Raw genomic sequence first — 21,304 nt, 5'->3', positions numbered from 1 at the left:
AACTGTTATGGAAGACAATTTTTCTATTGTGGAAGAAACATTTACAACTCTATGTTGATGTAAGTTTGATTTTAGTTATTACAGGTTTAATACAAACATTGCACATAAGCTCAGTTTTGGTCATACTGAGTCAATTTTATTTATAATTTCTTAAAAAAGATTTATATAAACATTGAACTCTTTCATATTTTATCAATATTTCAACTAATTTCTCGTTATATCAGAATGAACACACTGGAAGCAAAGAATTTGTATATACACAGTATGACCAAATGATACACAATCCTATATATGTCTTGCAATACAATCATAAATACTATCAGCATAAATCAATTTTGTAAATATCATACCATTAACCCCCCTCCCCCTCTCTCTTTTAAAAGATCCCTTTCATCACAATCAATACATCAAACAACAAATTACAACAAGGTTTTAAATAACTTAAATTTTATAAGTATTGTTGTTGAATTTGAATCATTCTTGGAATATTTCTTTCATAAGTATTTTCAACAGAATTATGCCCAACCTCTTTAGATTAAAAAATAGTATTTATTTTAGGGAACTTTCAGTACAATTAACCTCTTAATTGATCAAGCATTCAAGAGCTATTCATGAAATAAATCATAGTTAACAGTTTATCCCTCAAGTAATAACTTTTAACCTCACTTCCCCATTTTTGAATTTTTGCAAGACATAATAGAATTGTACTGAGCATATCTGGCTAAGAAAGACATTTGGCACCTCTTTACCACCTACGGTGGATCTTGTATAAAAAGATTATTTTTTTCAAATTTCAACAAATCAGGCAATTACAGGATGTTATTCTTATTATCATTGGTTTATTCAAATGTATCCAATTGTAAGTATATATTATTCTTTTAAAAACTATAAAAAAAAAATGTCAGAAAAATAGTTCAAAAGAACATATTTTTGTTTAAAATAATTCAACAAAAGCATGCAATATATATATATATCACCACACAACACCTTTGAGTACCTTATAAAAAAATAAAAATGAGCACCAACCTGGGTCATGGCAGAACTATAACTAAATATAAGATTAAAACTAAAAGTTTGATAAAGATGAGACTATGCTCATCAATTGAAACAACCAACAATATAAATTAGCCTCAAAGTTTTTCATGAACAATAATGGTTTTAAAAGTAAAAGGACATTCAATACAATATCAGTTAATATATATCTTAATATCCTTTCAAAAATATATTTTTTTGCAGTTCTCAATCAGCAACTTTTGAAAACAAAATATTAATATTTATCAAGTAACTTATAAAATGTATCCCCCACACAAGGCTTATTTTATGTTCAACTTAAAGCCAAGACTCCAAAATCTACTTTATATTGAAAAATGAATGATAGGATGAATGTATGGAAAGGATGTCAATGAATCATGAATGTCTAAGAACAACAGAAAACACATTTGAAAATAATATTTAGCAGGAACTTAAAAATATATTAACCTTATTCAGTTCAAATGGCTTTTATTTGTATGTAGTGCATACTGTGTGCCTACTAGTAACATATAAATGGAATAAAAATAAAGATAAATGGAATGATTTTTTGCAGTTTGGAATGGAGATATAAAATAATTGATATGTGACAAAGATATAACATTATACATGTAGCAACAAAGATATAACATTAATTATGTAGCAACCCTAACTTTAACAAACATTGAGTAGTCAATACTCCAGCCTTACAACAAACAGAAGTTACTTGGAATAATTCAACTATTTCTGGATATCTAGTTAAAAAAATTCAAATCTCAGGCGTCTCATAGGCATATTTTATAAGACTGTGGTGTTGCTTATCTTTTTTAGCAAACTCATCATAAAATTCAAAGACTTTTATAGAATGACAAGACAGAAATCTATTATAAGACATATACTTCTTACTTGAAACTTATTTCTTTAAGATTTGGTTATTTACTTTTAAAATAATTCAATTGCTAAATTAATCTACACCAAGAGAAGCTTTACAAGTATCATGAATCCATTTCATGTCAATCATTTTTGTTTTATTCCAGAAACAGTCAGTTATTCAAGTCTCCCTCCAGCAATAACATATAACAAATATATGATCCAAAGCAACCTCATAAAACAATCTGAATAACAAGTCAATATATGAATAAAAACAACTTTTGTGCATAGCACTTGTTAAATAAATAACATAACAGCATCATAAAAATGAAAAAAATAAATTGCATGCACTTATAAGAGAGATAAATGTACTACAGTTTCAACAACTTGTCCTATCTAGTAATATTGATACAATATAGATAGAAATTAAGGCATTTTGATAAATGTCCTAATCTAATCAAACTATAGAACTGGTTTTCATTTAGAATTATAAAGATTTTTATTTTTTTAACCCCTTCAATAAAACAAAAGTTGGACTTTGATGCCCTGTCCTACATAAATGAATTGCAAACATATTAAATAAGGTGTCTTTCAAAACATAACTGATTAATTATAATATATTCCTATAGAAACTGAAGATTAAAAAAAATACAGACAAGTGTAGACTAATGTAAATTTTCAGCACAAACTGCTGAGAAAAATAACTGGGAAAAGTCTTCTCTTTTTCTTTATGTTGATATAAGTAACTTCCTTGACATCTATTCTAATTGTATTGTCCATATTCATAAGGAACTGAAAATATACATTGATAAAGTACATTCACATTCCAAAATGTTGAAGGTGTTATTTTGCATTGCTATAGGTAAAAGTTTAGTTGGTAGAAGACCTGAATTTGATAAGGTACCCATTGAAAAAAAATCAATAAAAAAAGAAGAATGTAGATAGATATAGGAAGATGTGGTGTGAGTGCCAATGAGACAACTCTCCATTTACCTATGCATAAATCAATGTACTTATTCATACTTTAATGCATAGAAAGGAAGACAGTTGGTCAACACATACAACTTGTCAACAGTAAGAATAAAGATGAGATAAATTTGTCCAGTCATAAAGAGACATTTTTCATTAATAAAGGGACATAACTCAAAAACTTTGAAAGTGACATCACCCAAATTGTGCTTGGTAGTAATAAGCATTGTGTTTAAGTTTCATTATTGCATTTGGTCGAAGTAAACTGAAGTTAGAAATGGAAACCAATTTTTGGGATGTACAGATATATGAACAGATGTAATGACAGAGAAGAATATGAAAATGTGATATTCCAAATGGAAGCTATATCGATCCCCCTAAAGTTTCACAACATTTCGCATTGTAGTGGCAGCAATGCTTTTCCATTTGTTCATAACAAAATAAGGATTATTTCATGAAGAACCATTTCTTATCCCTGCCATATTTGGTTCAAAAGAGCAGAGGTGTTTCAATAGGATGATGCAACTGTAAATTTACCCATGCAAAATGGACCTACATAGGATACAAAAAAGGGCACTATAGTAATACATAACATATTATAATTAATAATTATTTTCCTCCAATCTTTTAGATATAGGGTTTGATTGTGTTAGTTTCTTTTATATTCAATTTTGGTAAATTTGTGGAATGTGACATGAAACTGCATGGACACCAATCACTGACACAGTTTTGATTGAAGAAGTGGCCAACAGGCTTTAGCAAGTCATCCAATCAATTTTTTGTTTTTAAGGAATAAAAATGTGTGTAAATTATATAGGTTATACCATTGGTTTACTTGTTTAATTGTTTTACACTAGTCATTTCTTTGGGTTTTTTCATAAGCTTGCTGTTAAGTGTGAGCCATGGCTCTTGTGTTGAAGGACATACTTTGACCTTAAATGGTTTACTTTTAAAAAGTGTGACTTGGATGGAGAGTTGTCTCATTGGCACTCCTACCATATCTTACCAAGTCTAATTGTTTACTTACTCTGTGGACCTGGTGGTGGGGGCATTGTCATTTTCCCTGGAGCCATTGTACTGACATAGGTTGGAGGAGCACTTGTTACCATTGGTATTGTTGCATAGGGAACATCTGATCTTGGCAAACCATTTGCTATGGCATAGCCTGCTGGACCTATTGGCCTTCCCTGGTACATACTTGTGGCAAGATTTGATGCATCTGAAAAATAAATTCATTTTGTATATATATATATTTTGATGTTATTCAAAAATTCATTGTTTTATAGATATAAGAAGACAGTGGCATAGCTTGCATGTATGCTCAGATGCTCAAGCATCCTCATCATTTAGACCAAAAAAATTAAATAAGTTTGTGTTCCCAGCAGTTACTCTCGGAATTATCATAATATAACAAGGATGTGGATATGAGGCCCATAATACTGTCCATTTTTTTCCGAAGCAGTATACATGGTCTTTCATCTAGGATAAGTTATTTTATGTAATCAAGATGGATAAATCGCAGGGAAAAAAATGTTCGCATCTTTTTACATAAAAAGTCGGCTATAGCAACCACAGAGGATGATGATATGCAGACCCGCGGACAAGTTTGAGACTAATTAGGCGATGGCTTTTACATCTGACTAGCAACATTATCAACAACTAAACCACCATATCTTAATTTCTTGTCCTGTGACATGAAAGACAATGTGATAAAACAATCAATTTGTAATAGAGTTTGATCATTCCTAGCTGCTAATGATTTCCCGTTTTTATCTAGGTAAAAATGTTAATTTTATTTTCAATTAGTCCCTATGTCCCCCGCATTGCACATATTTTATCCTTTCAAGGCACAAGGGCAATAACTAAAAAGGATCTTTTTTCTATTATTTCCTTTTTTTCTTAACCCTTACCATGCGGTACCCGTCTTTTGACGGGCGGACCCTAATAACCGTTATTTGGCTCCAATGGAGTTCCATACTTTTAGAAGTCCACTTTATGATACTTATTTTAAAAGTTATGCATGTTCCGTCAACCTCAGGCTATCCATATTCACGTTTCTCATGTATAAGTAGCATTTTGAGCACAAATACGGACTTGGAAAATTGAAATTGGCTAAAAATCAGTTTTCTGGAGGGGTAGGCTTCACATCTGTATCTTACACAAGAAGTTCAGAGGCATAAAACTGGCAAAGATAGTGCGAACCCACTGCCATATAACTGCTGATCATAATTATTATTGAAATACGCATAGGAAACAACTACTTCCGGTTTTGGGTCCATTCGAAGTCAAAAATCGGCAAAAATCGTGAAATTCAGTATTTTGGGTCCAAATGACCTTCTGTAGACGGATGCATCAAGATCAGATTCACTCCGACCTAACAACTGTTGGGGTCAATTTGTTCACTAGGGTCCACTCTACACGCAGGCTTCAGCTGGATACCTTAACCAGCAACCCTGGGTCTTCTGGGTCAAGAGAAGGGGTGAAAAATCGGCAAAATTTGGTGCTTTTTGCACCTGTTGACCCACTTTGGGGCAAATTCCTGTCAAAAAAATTCCGCATGGTAAGGGTTAAGAGAAATAAAAGTTTCAGAGCCAATGCAATGAGATTTCCATTATAACATATATTTTAGAGGGTCATAACTGGTTAAAAATATTAGATTCAGAGTTATTTTCGAAAGACATTGCTGATATGAGTTTCATAAAAATCTTGCAAAAATTGCTTACATGAGAGTGCTAACAAGACGGGACAGTCGGACACCCAATATTTGCATGTCTCCTGCCAAGTAATCAAAAATCGAAAACCCCATGTACACACTCAAATTGTGGGAAAGGGGCTCACTTCAGTATACTTATATTCCAAAATTCCTTAACAGAAGTGTCTCTGTAATGGGTCAGTTTTTGAGAAGTCAAATTTAAGATTGGGTGGGAAACTTTCACATCAAATATTTATGAATTGAATGGTGGTAATTTCAAGAAAACAAAAACATTCTGCTGGAAATATAATTACATGAATTCAAAATTGGTTGTATTTTGAAGTACAACAAAAATCCAGAGTCGGATTTTGGGAGAGTACATTTGCTTTCAGAAAAATGTCTGAAAAAATAAAGTTTTCTGCATAAAATGGTTCAAAAAATTTACAGTTTTGCTTCCACATCATTTAAACCCTGACTACGCCACTGGAAGATATAGTATGAGTGCCAATGAGACAACTATCCATCCATGTCACAAATTGTAAATCTCCATTATACATGTAGGTCAAAGTACAGTCTTTAACAAGGAGCCTTAGCTCACATCCAAAAGCAAGCTATAAAGGGTCCCAAACATAACAAGTGTAAAACCATTCAAACGGAAATACTTTATTTAGATATTCATTTAAAGAAAAATAGTTTTCACTTTCTTGTTGCCACTTGTTAAATCCTCATAATTTTTTATATCTACCAATCAACATCAACTGATTAAAACTTATATTTGATGCTAGTGATCAGAACTTTTTTTCTGTAGAAGGAGAGAGAGTGCAATCAAAAATTCTGAATATGTTTCAATGCAAAAAATAAAATAGCCTTTCCAGACATCATAATTATATGGATTAATGACACATACGTTTCAAAAAGAGTTTTTTTTCTACTTTTTTTTTCTTTCTGTAGTAATTATTTGTTCTCTTCTATATTACAATCACTCACCACTGTCATAAGGGATTCCTAACTGAGTTAGGACAAATTCTGCACCAAAGTTTTTGGCTGTGTCTATACTTTTTGATAACTTATTTGGCTGGAATGGGGTACTGAAAGCAGGAACAGTCACCTAAAAAAAAACATTTGATAATAGTTAATTCATGAATTGTCAATACAATACAACATAAGAAGGCAAATTCTCACAAGTGTCACCAATTGTTTTATATTACAGTGAATTCATAAATTATTGTGATTTTCTGAATTTTACAGTAACCTTTATTTATGTTTAACCTTACTTTGCATGCATTTCTTGTCTTTATTTTTCAGTAGTTTGCAACTTTTGGTTGTATATCAATGACCACACTTCTTTAAGATATATGTAAGTGAAAAGTTGTGACAAGAACAGGACTGGTGTAAGAAGGTAGATTTTGAATTAAATACAGGTTTTTTCATTCAATTTGTGGAGGTAATTTTTAATCTTTAGTGAAGGTGATACTAGTTATGATGAAAGGCTTGTGAGACAGCAACCACAATATATAGAGAGAAAATTTATTCTACCAAGGTCATATGGTATTCTAATAATGCCCTTCACATGAATTTTTAAATTACTTAAAATTAATAAATGTTTTGTTTTTATTGGATAACAAAATAACAATTTCTTAAAAGTGTGAAATCAACTGGTTCTTCACAGGATTTTTAAATGATTTATATGTTTACTCTATATGCAATTAGATTGAAAGTAGGGTCATCAGAGATAACCAAGTCACCTTTAAAGATGATAAAGGACAACTTTTGTTCTAAATGGCTTAGTGGTTCCAGACAAGACATCACACAAGAAACAGGACAACAGATAATAAGGGATGGCAAAAGCTAGGTAAAATGACAAAGATCTGTATGCAGTTTCTTTGCAACAAAACAATCATCAAGTAAATTACCTTGTACAAGAAGAGTTGGGAGTTATCATTAGCTAGTGTAGAATGTAGCTGGTAAACTGGACTCCCCCAACCATTCTTCTGACACAATTCATCTAATATCTAAAAAAGAAAAGAAAAATCATAATAAATATTTTATTCAAGATATTATTTTATATAGTAGATTTAAGACTTTCATCAATTGTATCATGGCAAACTAGTCTTTTCAACTATTTGTCACAGTGAAAGGTCATGAAAATAATTATCAGGTAATAAATAAAAAGTTAAGAGAGAACAAACATTTACTACCTTAGAACCTTCTGTTTACAGGGATTTTCCTTTTCACAACACTTAGCCTTTTTAAAATTTTTCAATACATCAAATATGTGTAAAAGTTCTAAGATTAACTCCTAACAGCTCTTAACCCTATCAAAACCTTATGCTTTCTCCGTTACATTTAATGTAGAAAGGTAACCTCACACCCACACAAAAAGTCTTGAATTCATTATGACGAGTAAGCCTAAATCATAGCACAAATATTAATATGTCTCCTTCATGTTTTGATAAAAGTTGGGGGGTGGGGGGGGTTTACAAAAAAAATCACAAAAATCTGAAAGGACTATCCTAGTATCTATAGGTATGAACATGAAAATTAAATTAATTATTTGAGAAATCTTTACTTATCGTAAAACATAGAAATGCTGAAAGACATATTACTACAGAGCACTGGCGGGACACTAACAAATGTATTCCCCTACTAGCCTAGTCATCCATAGTTTAACTTTACACATTGCAGACTTCCATTAGTAGATTTTTGGAACAAAACATTGAACAATGTTATAAATAAATGTGTCTAATGGCCACAGATGCCCCTGATAATGAACATGTATTGGACAAATTCCACACGCAGATGCAGGATTCACCTACTTTGACCGTTTAATAATTATACTCATAAGTTTAATAACATTTGGATGAGGCAAACTAGAGGTAGTGGTTGAGCAAATTTTCCATTTATTAAGGGGCATAACGGAAAAACTGATCTGTGTTTTGTGGTATTAAGCCATTGTGTACAAGATTCATAATATTTGGTTGAGGAAAACTGAAGTTAGGGAATGTAAACGGAAACTTAAGCAATTTTATCATTTGTAAAGGGGCATAACTTTAGTTTAGAAAAAAAAAAATTCCTACCAACCCAAATTTAAATTTAAACTGTGCTTTGTTGTAACAAATAGCATTGCCATTGCGTACAAGTTTCATATTTGGTTGAGGCAAACTTTACAAAAGTTAGAAAACAGAAACTAATTTCCTTCAGTTATGTTTGAAGCCATGTCCTAAGTTTTCAACCACACTTCTTAACCCTTTCCTCCATGAATTTTTTTTCCTCACATATTTGATTTGCATAGGATTTTTTCAATAAACAAGAATGTGTCCTCAGTACACGGATGCCCCACTCGCACTATCATTTTCTATGTTTACTAGACCGTGAAATTGGAATAAATTCTCTAATTTGGCATTAAAATTAGAATGATCTTATCGAAGGGAACATGTATACTAAGTTTCAAGTTGATTGGACTTCAACTTCATCAAAAACTACCATGACCAAAAACTTTAACCTGAAGTGTAACAGACGGACGAACGAACAGACGGACGGACGAACGGACGCACAGACCAGAAAACATAATGCCCCTCTACTATTGTAGGTGGGGCATAAAAAAGAATCATCAGGTTTAAAGTATTAATGCATTGTGAAACCGAATATTTCATTAATGAAATACAAGTCAGATATTCTTATGAATGTCCTTTTTATATTGGATACAAATTTTTTCAAGTCTGATGCAGACATTTTTAGTCAAAGGGTTTCAAATGAGGTTCTACACAGGCGTCATTAATTTATGGAGGAAAGGGGTGGTGTCAAAAAGCGTCATTATGGAGGAAAGGGTTAAAGTGGATTACAAATGTCTGACAGCAATTAACTCTTTGCTAGTATTTCTTGATATATTTCTATTAAAATATACAGTATTTATTATCCTATGCAGTCATGTTGAATGGTAGCTGGGGTCATCCTGAATAATTTTGAAGATGAAGTTCATCAATTGCAAAGTCTTTGTCGAAATCTGATTGGGAAGAGATTAATTAATATACGTTTATTTCTTTCTCTTCTTTCACTGATTTTTTTTATAATGAAATGATATTCCAAACTAAGGTAGCAAAAACAGGTAATTTGGAAAATTCATTACAATGCCCAAATTTTCTTTCAATCAAAAATTTCCTAAAAATGTATTGTTCCCATAAAAACGTAAATCACCGTGCCACTGCCTACAGGAGAAAATTTCTGAAAACAGATGACAGACAGTAAAATAGCTAACAAATAAGCAATTGTTTGGGCCAGCCATAATAATACGCCATCATTCAATTTGTTAAACAGAAAAAAAGTCCTGAAATTAAGAGCACAAACAGGATATGAAAGTAGTATCTATGTAATGAATGTAACTAGACTATTCAGATCAGTAAATGGGAAACAATAAAATTGTTTTACCTGGGTTGGTAGTTTATAACTTTGTGGTTTAAGAGTTACTGGGTTAGTAGGTGTCAATTCCATGCCAGGCATTAGATCAACTAGAAGATCCTACAAATGTTAGTGGTTGTTAGTCATGCAAGAATTATAGTGCCACTGCCTCAATTATAATGATTACAGTGTGTTCAGTGAAAATTTAACAAATCTCAAGTTTATTTTTGTTTTGTTTAAATAGCTTTCAAATTCACTGAATTCTAACTCCACAGATTATATAAATTAAACTGAATGAAGCATCATTATGCTCTTTAAACGAAAATTTCCTAAATAAAAAAAAGTTATTATTGAGACTTGATTATAATATTTCACTCTTTCTATCAAACTCGTAAAAATAAAATTATAAAATTCAAATGAAAAGGAGGAACTTCTTTATAAGTATTTCTTAATTGTTTGAAAGACTAATTCATGTGACTTGAAAAATTTGCATTGCTAACATAAGACTAGTTTTCCTTGACCATGTCAAATTATGCAAGTCAAATTTTATAATGTACTGCAATAAAATAATGTTGAACTTATAATCAAGTCAAATTGCTAAATGTTCAATATCAAATCCATTTGAAAATCATAAGAAGCATATAAAACAGTGCATCAACAATACTTGTTGGCCTTTCAGAATCTAAGAGTCTACATGTAAGTGATATTAAAATTAAAGAAAGTAAGTGAACATTCAATAAACTAACATATTAACTAAGAACACCATGCTAGACATGAAACTTTCAATATAAACTGGTGGATGAAAAGAAGTATACCTCTGATGGGTATTTCTTGCCAGAAAATCCAGCACCAATCATTCCATATCTGAGAACACCTGCTCCTCTTGCTCCAGCCGCTCCTCTTCCTCTACCTCTCATAGCCCCTCTAATTCCTACAGCTGTTCGACCTGTGAATCCCCTGTAATGAAACAACAAAAATATTTACATAGGAAAGAACAAATATTTTTGCTGTTACCTCATCCCAAATAAGAGAATCAAATTATATCTTCTTCACCCTCACAAACATATGGACTTAATTAGCCAGATTTAAAGAACAGGAACTTACCAGCTTTGCAGTAATACATACTAGAGCATTTGTAGAAAATAATCTGGATATCCCCTTAGTCAATTTTCTTTTTTGCATATCTTTCATATAAGTGATATTGTTCTGACCTAAATTGACCATTCCATAATATATTTTCAAGTAAAGCTATTGCTCATTTCTATATCTTAATCACAAAAACTCAAACTCAAGCTATTTTGAAAATCATGTAAATAAAAAGGATAACCCAAATAAACAATATGTAGGACAAAATTCAAAAGTATAGATAATGACTTCAAGCAGACTAATGTCTTGTGATCATTTTAAAGCTGTAATTTGGTTAATCTAAAAAAAAAAAATCTTTTTCTTATTCAAAGGGCAAGTACAACATTACTCTCTCAGATTTTATCAAGTTAAATAAATATCATGTTCTTACAAAATAATTCTTTATGTTTTACATGTACAATATGATAAATTTCATAATTTAAGATTTAAATATAAACCTTGCAATTCCTTGTACACCTTGTACTCCTGGAGGATACATTGATCCTAACACTGATGAAGCATCACCGTACATTCCTGTAGTGTAAGCACCATAAGCCTACAATGGAAAAAATGCAATTAGTTTTCAATACTGTTGGTAATATGCAATTCTTATTCTTCAGTTCAATCATAACACAAAATGAATTTATAATTAGATATTGTTTTGTTGATAATTTTTTGCTGCTAACAGATTCTGTCAACCTAGTCAATAAAAGTTTTCAAAATAATAGCCATGAAGAAAATATAAAAATTAGCATTCAAGGGCTATAACTCATAAAAGGAGTCAAATTTGTATATGTTGATTAATCTGTCGTGTAAAACTGACTTAGTCGTAGATCTAATGTTGCCGAACAACTTTGATCTTTACAGTCTAACTAGTCTTTAATTATAGGTTTCAAGATTTTAAAAAAGTACACACACAAATTTTTGCATGTAACAATATCTGTATTCAAGGGCAATCACTCCAATGAGTATCAGGAATTTAGGGGTCAATTGAAGAATTCAATAATTTGAGTTATACATCTTGAAATGCTGATCAAGGTCATCTACATGTATTAAAAGTAAACCTTAAAAAAAAACTCTACATTATCACATTTTTTTCAATAATCAGTGTTTTTCAGGAATAAATAAGAGACATAATTTTAAAACTATGACACCTTTGGGGTGATTGTAGCCAAATTACTCCTGATGGACGCTGTTTATGATGAAGAAAAAAAATGAACAAGGAGTGATGGAGATAGCCAATGACAAGTGCTGGCAAGAGCTCACATGGCCCAAAAACAATAGGCTTTTGTTTTGTTCAGCAGTTTCAGGGGAGCAGTTCTTTGAAAAAACAGCTACAACTAACACCAAGCAATGGTCATGTGAGTGAAAAGTAACAATATATTTATGCTAGTCAACATGCACAATTTGTCAATGGAAACAGTACATACAATTTTAAGACTACCAATTAAAAATTTTATGTTCAGTATTTACACAAGGTGATGCAGTTAATAAATATCCCAGTTATTGACAATGAGTGCTGGTTATTGTTATATAAATATCATTTTATTCTGATATCACCTAAGTTGGACAAAGGTATACAGAAAAACACATTAGTTTACAAAACATTGCATATATGTACATTTGTTGAGGAAGCATTAAATATGAGTATTTTACAACGGTATGATCAGAATAGCTGACAGGTTAAATTGTTAGTGCTTTACTCTAAAAACTCTATTCAAACAACAAAAACATTCAAAAAAAAATCTAACACAACAGGTTTTTCTCATTTAAAGACATCATAAATACTAGTTTCCATTTTTTATCTAAATTTTAGTCTGTAGAAAATAATGCAATATTGCTAATTTTTGTAAACAGCTCTGCATTCTTGGACAATTTAGGCTGCTTATTTTTTATCCGAAATTTAAAAAAAACAAGGTAAAATCATGATTTTAGTACATTGTGATTACCTAAATTGATTATAAATGATAACAGATTGATGCAACATTATCTAATACAATAGAGTTTATATATCAGAATTTAGTCTGCGCCAAAAAAAAATCATCTGCTAGTCTGGAAACTAAATATCAAAATTTTTCACTATCAGACAATTTTCACTGGTCCGAATCAATATGTACTAGTCTTGGCATCGGACTAGTGGCTAATGGTACAGACTGTCAGATAAACCAATACAGAAATTTTATAACACAAATTCCTGTATATGTACATTTTATTTGGTTTTATCTTTGAACTGAAAAAAAATTATCACCTGATTAATGTCAAACTGTGTATTTAATTTAGATAAAAATATCTCTCTATAGTACTTTTCTGCTTTTATAATACAATGTACTTGTTGAAAAAGAAATTATAAATGTAGTCCCTAAACAATATAAAATGAAAGAAAAATAACAACCAAATTATATTTTTCATTGATGTTCAGTCTTAGTTCATATAATCATAAACACATATTATATTTTAGCCTATAATTAAAAGGTGTAATCGATAAGTTCAGACAGATAAACAGATAATGTGTTATCAACTTATTGCATAACAGAGAATTCCCCAAAATTAAATTTCATATGAATACTGATAGACAGGACAGATGAACTTCCAACTATTAGATATATTTTTGTTATATAAAAACAGACACTGAGACAGTAAATTTTCCTTTCCCAGAATTAATTTAAGTTACATGAAGATTACTTCCCCTTTCAACATTGCTTGAATGCAAAGTGCACTAATTCTTTCATTTAATAATCAACCAAAGTGTACTTGTCATTGTAAAATTCATTGCTTTAATTCAGAAGGGATCTAAAGTTTGACTTGCTTATACCAGTCCACTAAGTTTGAATCGGGTTAGTCAAACAAGTAAACCAGTTTGCTATCCTACAATGTGACAAGTCTTCACGCTGAACCACAGATCCAGCATACCATGCTTGTAAAATTGCTCTCAGGTCTGTAAAAAATATATTTACAGGCCAACAGAATCTAACTTATATTTTCTAAAAATGGAGGTCCAGGGCTATAGATTTAAAAGTTCATTTAGAAGACAGATGTAACCAAGGGAAATAACTCTAACTCAAATCATATCAATGGCAACATTCTCATGTCCTTCATACTTTATAGACTTGTAAAGTACATTTTAAGTTCAACTTTTATTCAAAATAATCTTGTAAAAAATATGTAAGGAACTTCGAACCAAGCTTAATATAAATAAACTTTATAGCTAAACTATAACCATTCTTTATTAAGTTATAACTAAATGCAATTAAAATATTGAACACCATGCAATTTTGTTAGAACAACAATGCAAAATATAGCACCTGTAACAGAGATAATGCTTCTGAAAGCTCCTCAATATCATTGTCTTGTTCATCCTAAAATATTTATCAAAGTTTTTCCTACTGATCACATGTATTATGAAAACTTGCAAAGAAAATAAAAGAAAAATGTAATACAGGATGTTGCAATATCTGGATGTTTATTAAACTGACAATGGTACTTCAAAAATGTAAAACAGCTCACATCACAACTTTTTAATTTATAGAAAACCTAGAATTTCATATTTATTGGCCAAAAAATACACAACACATATATCACTTAGATATATATTATTAAATCTCACTTTAAAATCTACACTCACAGTGTTCAACTTAAATACATTTGTGTTACTGCTCTTAGGTATTTAGGTATATTTCCAATTTGTTTTGAAATAAATTTCAATTCACACAATGTTTTAGCTTACATGTATGCCATTTGATTTTGCTTATTTGTAAACATGTCTATTGCTTTATGACTAAGTTAACCTTTTAGTTAGGCCATGGAAAATTAATTGTTGGTTTCCCCTAACATGTGAAATTTTTTTTTTTTTTGCAATAAAATTTAATGACCCGGCGGTTAAAAAATGACCCGGTCGGGTTAGGGGAAACCATCAATTATTTTTCCATGGCCTTATTGTTTTACAAATACATGTAATAAGACAGGTTTAAATTTACTACATTCTGTATTCATAATTATCTCCCCTATTTACCTGTTGTAATGCTGTTTTGCCTCTTGCATAAATCCTATAGTCATTCTTGTCCACTGGCTTGGCTAAAACTACTTCCACTTTTGATCCATCAATACTCTGATCTGAAGTAAAATAATATACCTGATTGATTAACCCTTTCAACGCTACACAAAAAAATAGAAAAATGGTTGCTGCTGCTGCATTTTTTGTGTGTTCATTCATTAGAACAGTAAATTCCTTTTCAGACTGCTGTATCTTTTTTATTATAAGAGATACAGAGAAAGTTATTGCATGAAAAATGCTCAGGAGAGTATTAACTGTAATGTTAGGCAGTTATTTCAGTAAATTTTTTATCAGGTTACTTGCATTTTCAGGTAATTAACAGGTTAAAGGTGTAATTTATTACATTTGTGTTGAATTTTGAATAAAAACTACTTTTAGTCTTCATCTATTTTGTTGTTTTATCTGCCATATAATAAAGAAGACATCAATTGCTCGATTCCGTAGCGCATTGCACCATACACAACGGATTATGTAATCGTGGCACAAATCAGTGGCTCCGTTCTCAAAATTTTCAGTCAACCTCCGTTTTCCCCCCCTTTTTCTACGTCTCGTAATGATCGATCAAATCATATTTCCCACACGAATTGAATGTAATAAACACATTGAGGTAACAAGAAACCTTTTAACTAATCCTCGTTGTAAGTTTCCCCATAGAAATGCTGAAATATTTCCATATTTACAGCTTCGTTTCCGATTTTCGCCATTTGCATTTGACAAAATATTTGTTTTTATTTTCCTTCAATTTTCCTTCTACTGCATGATTTTACAATAAAAATTGCCGGGATTTCAAGTGCAAATGAGACCTTGTATATCCTCGATTCAAACAAGGAAAAATTAGAGAGGACCCGAATGAAAACCGAATGGTTTAAGAGTCTTTATGAAAAATCCGTTGTCACGAATAGCAGTGGCGGACGGCATATGTCATCGTGACATATGCCGTGTATAGCGTTGAAAGGGTTAAGAACCTAACAGTTTAGTGAAAGATATTGTTTCTTAGTCCCACTTTATTTTTATTTTTATAAATTGATAGTAAAACAATATATATATTTAACTAGCCCATTTCTAAATGCTGTAATGACATAACAGAATAAGACTAGTCAAACTGTTATATAAGTAGGTTGGAATTTTTGGTATTGGTATACATTTTTTTATAACAATTTTTCATACCTTAAATGTATTGCTGATTACCTGTACTTAAATTGTGAATGCAACAAATATTCATCAAAGTTCAAATAAAAGTGAATGTTAGAAATTTAAAGCAAATGTAAAGCCTTCAAAAAACACATAAGATATATATTTAACTATAAAAGTCAACAACATGAAAATTTGAAACAATTCAATTGAGAAACAAAATTTTTATATTTCTCAACATACTATTTGTCATGTTCAGGGCTTTTAAAGCATCTTCTCTTTCTCTGAAGTGGATAAAGGCATAATCCCTGATTTTCTTTACTCTTTCCACACTGTTTTCCCTTCCACAAGCCTTGGTAAAAACCTGATGCAATGTCTCTTCTGTTGTGTCCAACATCAAGTTTCTAACATATAATATCTTCACCTAGAATATAGAAATTAATTAATATACCTACAGAACATCAAAAAAACAATCCTGTTAAGGCATTATATTTGTTTTACAAAAATGAGTTTATGAGTGACACATTTTAAGCATGAAACATATCAAATTTTCAAAGTATTTCAAATGAAGATTTTGATACAGATTTGAAAATTGTCACATAATATTTAAAATATTGAGGCAAGATAATTTAAATATAAACTGTTAAATACAGCTTTTGTTAATACATGTGATGAGCATGTTCAAACTACTTGAACATTTTGACAATCCCTTGCTTACAAGTATCATTCCATACACAGGACTCATTTGAACTAGCATTTTGCAAATGAATCTTGTTGAAAGAATGACTTGGTACAGTCACTGAAGATTTTTTAGAGTCACTGTTTGAAAATACACCATGTAAACAGTACACAATTAAGTTATTTTGTAAGAAAAGCTGTGGCGGATCCAGAACTACATGTATTAATAAGGGGGGCCACAGACTATCATAAAAGGGGGGCCACCGACTATCATAAATAGGGGCCATCATTATAAAAATAATCATGATTCAGAGATTCTCTATTTAATCAACCAAATTTTCCCCAAAAAGGGGGAGGGGAGGTCCAATAGCCCCCCCCCCCCTTTTTTGGATCCACCTATAGGTAACTCTCAAAAAAATAAACTTTACTTTTTAAAATATATAGATTTGGCCTTGCAAGTCAGTGTCAGTGAATATGTGGGGACAATGCAATGAGACCAAGTACATTTTTATATTTAACAAGGCCAAGGGCCAAAATTAAAACCTACTGAACCCATTGTGTCTTCATCCACCTCTTGTTCTGGTTCAGCCCAGTCTACTGCTATTTGGTGTCCCCACAGCTGAATTCTACCTGGAATTAATTTTCTTCTGGCCATTGCAGCAGCTCTGTGATTTTCATACTCAACAAAAGCAAATCCTCTGTTTTTCGTTTTATCCACAGCACTTGGATAAACTATAACGTCCACTACACCTTCAGTCACTTTTATCATTTCTTGCAGGATTTCTTGCTGTCCTTTTGTTTTCGGTATGCCTCCAACGAAAAGTCTACAATTATCAACAGACATGCAAACACCTATTAATCTGCCTTTCCTCAATTCAAAATTATTTAGTTCTTTAACTGCCCTTTGAGCATCAATGCGGTTTGTGTACATAACAAATGCATACCCACGATTTGAACCACTAAAATCCATCATTAACCTAAGTTCATATAGCTTTCCAATTTTTTCAAACACTGGAACAAGTTCATCTTCAAAGCAATCGCGGGGTATTTTCCCAATGAAAATTTCACATCCCCTCTGTGGTGCAGGTCCTTTCCAGTCTGGTGGTGGTCCATATTTTCTCTGTCCATTTTCCTGAAGCATTGGATAATTTGTTCTGTCTATCAAACATAGAAGATTTTGTTCATTTTGAGCACCTGCTATTCCCTGTTTACTTTTCTCTAACGTCTGCGTTGCCATTTTACCGTTACTTTACTCCTTAAAATAGTAAGGACCTTAGCAGACGGATTTCTGATTTTCCAGGGTCAAAGTAGGTTGACACATGCGCATAAAAACATTATCAATTTCCTGTTTCAGATAACGGAACAGACGAACATTTTTGATTGGTGTATTCATTTGCACGTGGTAAAAAGTGATTATTAGCACAAGATCAAAGTCAATATTCACCTGTAAAATTTTATGACAGTTTAGATAACTGTGTGTCTTATCAGCATTGATACAAAATCGTATTCATTTGTAAAAGCTGGTCAAAAGTCAAAGTTTATCTTGTATTGAATTAAACATGGGTAAAACGTTAAAAGCCTACTTATAACCTGTCAGTCAAATATACTTCTGCCTTTCCCGAGCCGGGTTATTGTTTTTTATTTATTTAAAAAATGAATTGTAAGGCAGATCTACGTACATGAACGAGTGACCGTAGTGGTTCTTTTTAATCGGTCTGGCGTTTCAAGTTCTCTTATAATTCAAGTTATTTCCCTACCTATTGATAGATTTATTTCAACGCCGAAGAAATAAACTAGTACAACAGTACTACAGTGCTTTTTATGAAAATGATTAAAGAAATAAGGAAAGTCTTATTTCTTGGTCTGTATATAACTACTGAAAAACAAACATTCCGTGAAATAAAGAAATCATCACATTAAAAAAATAATCCGTGGTTTCACAACCACTAAAACATGCCGTCTAAACGCGTACTAGTATTCATACAAGCGTTTGATGTCCATGGGCTAATTAAAAAAAGTCATAGAATTTCGTGTCTTGATTCAAAATACACATTTTTTTGAAATCCCTATAGCTCGCGAAATTTGTTTCAACATTATATACCGCAATAACGTCGATCGGAAATGTGTAAAACTACAATAAAGAGTGAACTCGACTGAACGTTACGCTGAAAGTCTTAAAGATAGAGGTTTTCAAAGTGACTACAGATGACCAACATTGACCAATGCACCGCCAAAAAACCCTTCTAGACAAACATCGATGATTATTTTTAACAAATCGGCCTTGTGGACATGCCATGATGACAGCTTGCCAATGCCAGTAGTGTTCCATGGATCAAATAAAGCTGACATATTAACGGCAGGATTATAGTATCAGAGAAACCAAAATCACCAAAGAAAGTTTACGTTGACCAATAACTGAGATAAAGCGTCAAGAACATATGAAATCTACAAGACGGACATGCATCCCAAATACCAACTATACCCACGGCCGGTATAGTTGACCCTTTGCTTTTAGTATCGGTGAAATTTAAAGTTGACTAGTGATGTCAATTTAACCCTGTCTGATTTACATGCTTACCTAGAACTGATTCTATATATAATATCATTCACATGCGTTAGGAGAATTATCCGCCCCTTTTTTTCTGTCCGTTTTTCTGTTCACCCTTTTTTGCCAATATTCTTTAATTTATTTTTATATTATTCAATACGATTTTACAATAACAATAACATAGATATAATGCCCCTTTATTCTTATTTTCCAACATTACATCTGTATACAAAATATGAAACATAAAGCTTTAAACCAATTGTTTAGCAGGCGAAACAAAACAGAAAGAAGAGAAATCTAAAAGAGTATATCGATAAAAACATTCATCAAAATCAAACAAGACCATAAAAAGAAGGAACATATACACTACCTTATATACATAGATAAAGGAAGATGTGGTGTGAGTGCCAATGAGACAACTCTCCATCAAAATAACAATTTTAAAAAAGTAAACCATTATTGTACATATACATGTATATCAAGTTATCGACGACGCGACAAGACGATCATTCATGTTAAATTATAATTTGAGTACAGTCATATCTGTGGATAATATCGTAAAAGTTTAGCAGTGTTGGAGTACAGTCATATCTTGGGATAACATCGTTAAAGGATATCAGTGTTGGAGTTCAGTTATATCTCGGGATAACATCGTTAACGAATAGCAGTGTTGGAGTACAGTCATATCTGGGGATAACATCGTTAAAGGATAGCAGTGTTGGAGTACAGTCATATCTGGGGATAACATCGTTAAAGGATAGCAGTGTTGGAGTACAGTCATATCTGGGGATAACATCGTGAAAGGATATAGTAGTGTTGGAGTACAGTCCTATCTGGGGATAACATCGTTAAAGGATAGCAGTGTTGGAGTACAGTCATATCTGGGGATAACATCGTTAAAGGATAGCGGTGTTGGAGAAACATTCGTTTGAGATTTGTTTATCTAATATTTACAACAGAGACTGTAGAATGTCAGTTTTCTTTTCTATCATTTGTTTTATATATCATTTCGCAAAAAACTTTGACTCTAGCCTGGACGAGACAGTGCCCTGTAAGTGACCTGTTGCAAAGCTAAATTTATGGCCCTATCCAATATATATCCGCATTTCAGGGGCAGTCCATATATATCCGCATTTCAGGGGCAGTCCATATTTCACCAACGTTAATTCCGAACGGCCTCTTTTACAGGACCTACGTTCTCGTTCCGAACTTGCATGAAATATTTGTCACTGGACGTTTAACTGTAGGTTTATTACAGTAGACCTTGTAATAGTACAACAATACAAAGTAAAATAATAAAAAATACAGATTTCCAAGGGTAATTCAAACTAGAAAGCCCACTATTAAATGGCAAAATCAAAAGCTCAAACACATCAAACGGTTGAAAAAAACTGCCATATTTCTGACTTGGTACAGGCATTTTCTATAATATAGAAAATGGTGAATTTCTTTAAATACCTAGCTTATATACTAATATTTAATGAGACGGTTGTTTCGTGTATTTTAACCCATATCCCTTCTTTTCCTCTCTTTCATTACTCACAGAATATTGTTTGCATTTATTGTTTAGTATAATCTGTTTAATAAACCAACAACAATGCGGATGGAATGATATAAGATATGTTAGGTTATACTTTCGAATGTTTACACAACAGGCCAAATACCATAAATAAATTAGGTGTATATAACTTAATCATTTGTTTGATATCATGACGTGTTCATAAATCGGGAAGTGAAGTTAGCAACTATAAAATTATTTTCACACGAGATTTTTTTAAACCACAGAAAATTGACTGTCAAAGTAATGCTTTACGTTTATCTATTTGTCAAAGATCTA

General features: G+C 31.7%; 1 protein-coding gene across 4 annotated transcripts; it reads right to left on the bottom strand.

Moving 5' to 3' along the window:
- Nucleotides 1-681: 681 nt before the first annotated feature.
- LOC134685649 (APOBEC1 complementation factor-like) lies at nucleotides 682-18,243 on the bottom strand. Of its 4 annotated transcripts, XM_063545596.1 has the most exons (11): nucleotides 17,467-18,243; nucleotides 16,485-16,665; nucleotides 15,069-15,169; nucleotides 14,362-14,415; nucleotides 11,518-11,615; nucleotides 10,750-10,891; nucleotides 9,965-10,054; nucleotides 7,453-7,551; nucleotides 6,527-6,647; nucleotides 3,875-4,066; nucleotides 682-2,670 (listed from the first exon to the last, which is right to left on the bottom strand). In XM_063545596.1, exons 1-11 carry the CDS (start codon nucleotides 18,154-18,156, stop codon nucleotides 2,642-2,644), a joined length of 1,797 nt encoding a protein of 598 aa, XP_063401666.1. In that variant the 5' UTR covers nucleotides 18,157-18,243; the 3' UTR covers nucleotides 682-2,641. The 4 variants fall into 4 exon arrangements, with proteins under 4 accessions (XP_063401666.1, XP_063401667.1, XP_063401668.1 ...); XM_063545597.1 differs by lacking the exon at nucleotides 14,362-14,415; XM_063545598.1 differs by lacking the exon at nucleotides 9,965-10,054 and having other exon boundaries at nucleotides 17,467-18,242.
- Nucleotides 18,244-21,304: the final 3,061 nt, after the last annotated feature.

The sequence above is a fragment of the Mytilus trossulus genome, chromosome 9, assembly GCF_036588685.1.
Source record: "Mytilus trossulus isolate FHL-02 chromosome 9, PNRI_Mtr1.1.1.hap1, whole genome shotgun sequence".
Classification (NCBI taxonomy): domain Eukaryota; kingdom Metazoa; phylum Mollusca; class Bivalvia; order Mytilida; family Mytilidae; genus Mytilus; species Mytilus trossulus.
The sequence above is the reverse complement of the archived record's forward strand: the minus strand, read 5'-3'. Positions and strand labels throughout refer to the sequence as shown.